This window comes from Crocodylus porosus, unplaced genomic scaffold (genome assembly GCF_001723895.1).
Source record: "Crocodylus porosus isolate Cpor-Errol unplaced genomic scaffold, CroPor_comp1, whole genome shotgun sequence".
Taxonomy (NCBI): domain Eukaryota; kingdom Metazoa; phylum Chordata; order Crocodylia; family Crocodylidae; genus Crocodylus; species Crocodylus porosus.
In genome coordinates, this window is record NW_017728886.1 from 152,490,617 (window position 1) to 152,495,543 (window position 4,927).

The following is a 4,927-nucleotide window of genomic DNA, read 5'->3' on the forward strand; positions in this document are numbered from 1 at the left end:
AAAATAATCGAGCCCCAGCAGTCAAGCAGAGGCTATTGCTGGAATTGATTCAGAGCCACCCCAAAAGTGTGGTGAGCCCTGGCGGCTCCCACCAGATGTAAGCAGCACTGCAATCCGCCCAGCTGGTTTTGCATGCAATGTACGTTGCATCCCTGTTCCACGCGGGTGCATTAAAAAAGGGTTATTCTCCCCCTGTTTTGTTGCCCGGGCTCCCCGCCCCCCATGTGTAGCTTGGTGGGGATAGCCCAAGCCTATGGCAGGGGTGGGAGGGGGGTTAGATTTTGGATAGATCACTTGTGACATTAATAGCTCTGGGGAGGCTAATAGAGACAATAGGAGTTAAACGAACTCTTGAGATTACTAATAAAAGAGCCAATTATCATGTCGACTTGGAAAGAGCATCTCTTAAGATTTATCCCTTGCACATCTAATTTGACGTGACAAAGGCTTCACAGACAGAAAAAAAAATTGAAACTTTAAACTAGCCTACTGTATAGCGAGTGGGGTTAAGAAGGGAGAACGGCTTTCTCCAGCATCTCGCTCTGATGGGGCAGAGACTCCCCAGACACCGCAGTGTTGCCAAGAGAAGTCCGGCATGCCACTGCTCGGAGCCCTCCATCCAGCGAGTGCTGCTCCACCACCTCCCGTGCAAACCAATCACTTGCCACCTCGCCACCAAGAACCGCCTTTTGCAAACTAGCCCGAACGCGATTTTCGAAATCCTTAGGTCATTTGAAGGAAGATCTGAGCGAAACCACCAGCTAAATCTGACACAATTAGCAACCGGTTTCCAAGCACTGAGGAACCTCCCCCCTCCCCACCCAAAGCTTCCCAGAGATCACACTATAAAGAACTCCACGCCTTTGCTACGAAGCCATCTACCATTTTATTTTCCTTCATCCTCGTGATTAAAAGGAGGCAAACTGTTCCGTACTATTGCAGAGCCCTTACCAGCCATTAAATAACGTCACTCAGCCAGACAAATTGGTGGAAGCACAAAACAGAAATGCATTAGGACGCACTCGAAAAAAAAACCCACACAAAAAACCCACCCTGATCTGATTTTCTCCATCAAACGATAGCACTTTCTTGCAAAACCTGCTCCTACACAGAAGGCTGAGTTCAAGCCCGGCTGATCTATTTTATTTTCTATGCACAGCCCTTAGTAAATGATATTTGGGGGTGGGGGGAGGAGGAGGGGAAGGAGCTTTGCAAGTTCTCCCTTCAATAGTACCCAGCTTGTGAGGACATGCTCGGAATGCGAAAGGAAATGGCTTACCTTTCTTAATTACAGTTTGATCTGGGATGTTAATACCCGGGTCTTCTACATGCTGCAACAAAAGGAATACAGAGGGGTGTCAATGGAGAGTCATCACAAAAGGGAACCGAGCTTAGGAAGGCTTGGGGTGTGCTACAAGTTACATTTTCTCTCCCCTCCAACGACGTGAAAAACAAATTCATGTCGGATTTTTTTTTCCAAAGGTGGTGGGGGAGCAGAAGGGAGAGTTGGAGGGTTTTAAATAAAAGCAGACCTAGATCCCTTTCCCTTTCTCTCCCTCCCGAAATCAAAACACCTGGGCTTCTCCCAAAGGACCCTGAAATGCAAGTCACCCCGCAGGGTTTTTTTCTCTTTGCACTTCCAAGCCTCCCCCCCACACACACACACACAAAAAGCCTGCAGATATTCTAGCAAGAGGCGAGCCTGCTCTGCCTGCCTGCCGCAGCAGGGCACGGGGAAACAACAATGGAAGCCAGCGGGAGAAACAGAGGGAGCAATGGAAAAAAAATCATCATCATCATCATCCTGCACACATACACAGGAGGGAGGGAGCCCGAAAAGGAGGAAAGGCATTTGCAACACTTTCCCTATAGCCAGGGCAGGACAACCCGAAAGTGCCTCCCGCTTTTACTATTGTCCAGTGTCAGGGCTCGCGGTGCCTTTTGCAGCTGGATCGTGTGTGCTAGAGCCACGACGTGATTAGAAAGTAAAATGAAATCATGTTTTCTAATTCCAAAAAAAAAAAAAAAAGCCAACAACAACAACAACTGACAGGCAATATAATGTCTGGCTGTGTTTACAAATTAACACCAGTGCTGCTGAGATACAAGATTTCGCAATGGTTACAAAACCCAGGCATTACCATTTAAAAAACTATTACTTCCTTCTTTAGTCTTTGTCCAACAATAATACTGATTCTAACATTTTCCATTCTGTCTTGGATTTATGCTCCTGTTAATTGTGCCTGATCTCAATGATTCCGGGTGGATGGTACTAAGTTGCTTTATTACAGGTTTTATTATACTCAATGCTCTCATTTGTAACTTGCCTAAAGTGCTTCTGGATTTAAGTATAATTAAATTGAGAAATGTTCAGAAATGACTACTGCTGCAGTTCTTGTGTTTTAACTATATGGGGAAATATGATCCCTTTATGCATGCACCCTAAACCCATAAAGTAAATGTAGTGTGGCATAATACTTTTATTTGTGTTATTTCTACATATATTCCATACACGGAGGACTGTTAAGTTTAAAATCCCACAGAGATATTTACGATTAAATAATTTTCACCATCGACTTGATTTTCTTAAATATTTACAAATCCTTTTTATTAAAGGTTAACTTCTGCAGCAGCAAGACAAGAGGGGAAAAAAACATTTTTTCCTGACTCTCATCCCCTTAGAGAACTATATTAGTCCACCCGAATAAAGTCTTAAAAGATGCAAAAATACTCTTAGAAGATGCATTTATTTCTCATTTTATCCTTTATCCCTGCATCCTGCTGATTCAGTTTTACAGACGGAAAGGATTTAAACCAGATGCCTTTTGGTTTTCACGATGTATAGCACTGATAATAATTCATGAATCCTTATGAATTATTATCAAACGATTTGTACTTAAAATATCTGGAAAGAGCCCCCACGCGTACTTCACCTTCCAGCTTAACCAAACAGGATTGCAAAAAAATATTTCAGGTCAGGCTTTTCTAGCCACGGCCCTTGCAGTGAACAAATTAGTTTTTTCTAAATCTTCCCTTCCTTTCCTTCCTTTCAAGTAAAAAATAGCGATCTGTTCTTAAAAGATCCAAATTGCTTACTAAATCCTCGGCTTTAGGAAATGCACGCGTTTACCCCAAAACTGCTAACCAGAAACTAGCAATTTTCTGTGGTTAATTTAGCCAGATGAGAGCTGCAATAAATTCACTATTTTCCGGAAGTATAATCTACCAAAGAAAGAAAAAAGGTTTCAAAATGACCAAATTAAAAAAAAAAAAGAAAAAGAAATAGGTAAGTTCATCTGAACATTATCCTGGCAACATGAAACTGTAATCATTAAACTGTCAGCGGATATATTGTTGTAATATTTGATCCTGTAATTTGGGATGGCATTTTAACAAAAATCACATCCAGATCCCATCAGACTCCCTCCCCTCTCCTGCAAGTAAATGCGGCCGGAGTGGGAGCGCTGTGAGCCTTAATAAATTTATTGGCATGTTCTAATTCCATTTTCAGGGAGAAACCCAGGAACAGGAACTTTGATCACAAACAGTTGTTGCCATTAGGTTGCATCAGTCCTTCCCGGGGAAACAATGGCCTTTTTCTGGCTTTGTAAATAGCCAGTGTGCTAATGTCATGCTTAATTAGCAATCATTTCGAACTGTACTTATTGATAACAGAATTAGACCTCCAAATAATGTATTATCCAATAGGCTGCAAACATTTAATTTAATGGTGGGGGTGGGGGGAAGCAGAGCTGCAGAGAATTTGATAACCTATAGCTAATGATTTATGAGGTCACCCTTAGCACTCCTGCTAAAAGAAGGAGGCAGCATTTTAATATACCTCTCCTCCGATCTGTCACTTAATTCCTTCAGAGGAGAGGATCCTCTTACAACTTTAGACGTCATTAGCCTAGATGCCAATTCTGTAATCAGTGGGAACTGATTTCCACCCCCAACCCCTTCTTCTGCCACTTTCACCCACTTTTATTTCATCCGGGGAAGTAATGTTTGCCTCTCCATTTGACCAGCTCTTACATTTCAGGCAAATGTGTGTGCTTGTATGGTCATGGGGGGTTTCCCTTCCCTTTCCCCAAGGCGGTGCGAAATCCCCAATGCAAGGCCCCGCGGTGGTATTAGCTATTCTTCCAATCCTAGCAGCTTATTGTCACGGCAAAGGCCGAGATGGTTGGGGATGACAGTAAGGTGATTTATTCCGAGGGGGGTGGACAGGGCGGTGCGGGGCCCGGGCGACCCATTGTTCTCCGTGGGGCCCGGGCTCTGTGGTTGAAATTGGCTCCTGAGGGTGACAATGGCTTTGCCACCCGGCCTTGGGGATGGCACTCACCCCCGAGCAGGGGTGGGGTGTGGGGTGGGGGGGTGCTGATCGCGTGTGCCAAGCGGGCTCCTTACCGGCACGTCTTCTATAGCGTGAGGTATGGAGTGGATGGGGATGTCTCCTAGTCCTGAGCTGAGCCCGTGCGGGCCGTGCAGTAGATCCTCGTGCCGCCGGTAATCCCTTCGAGGGTCCAGGCCGGAGAGCTGGTGCGGTAACCCCCGGTGCGTGTGCAAGAGCCCCGTCTCCTGGCTTTGTCTCTGTCCTGGCCAGCCCGGGTGCTGGGGCTGCGGCTGGGCATGCAGGGGGTTGAGGCTATAGGGGTCGTTAACGTGGGAGTACGGATCTTGAGACTGCGGGTAGATGGGCTGGTACGGGGGAGGGAAGTAGGGGGGCTGGAAGTCAGCGTTGGGGGTGTGCGAGAGCGGAGGGGCGCTGGTGTACGGGGACTGCCCCACAGTCCCCAGCTGGGGCAGCCGTGCCGTCCCGTTGCTGGTGCCGTCGTGACGGTCCTGGGCAGGCAAGGGGGGAGGAAACAAGAGGAGAGAAACAAAGATGTCATCCAGCTGCGGGCGGACACGCGGGCCGGGCAGT

The 4,927-nt window shown here is 46.4% G+C and overlaps 1 protein-coding gene across 1 annotated transcript in view; it reads right to left on the minus strand.

Annotated features, from left to right (window-relative positions):
* TFAP2A (transcription factor AP-2 alpha) overlaps positions 1-4,927 on the minus strand; it is an 18,397-nt gene that overhangs the window by 6,847 nt on the left and 6,623 nt on the right. The window contains exons 2-3 of the mRNA XM_019543170.1: positions 4,411-4,845; positions 1,280-1,331 (exon numbers count right to left, since the gene is read on the minus strand). Coding sequence (XP_019398715.1) covers positions 1,280-1,331; positions 4,411-4,845 — 487 coding nt within the window. The remainder of the gene's footprint in view (positions 1-1,279; positions 1,332-4,410; positions 4,846-4,927) is intronic.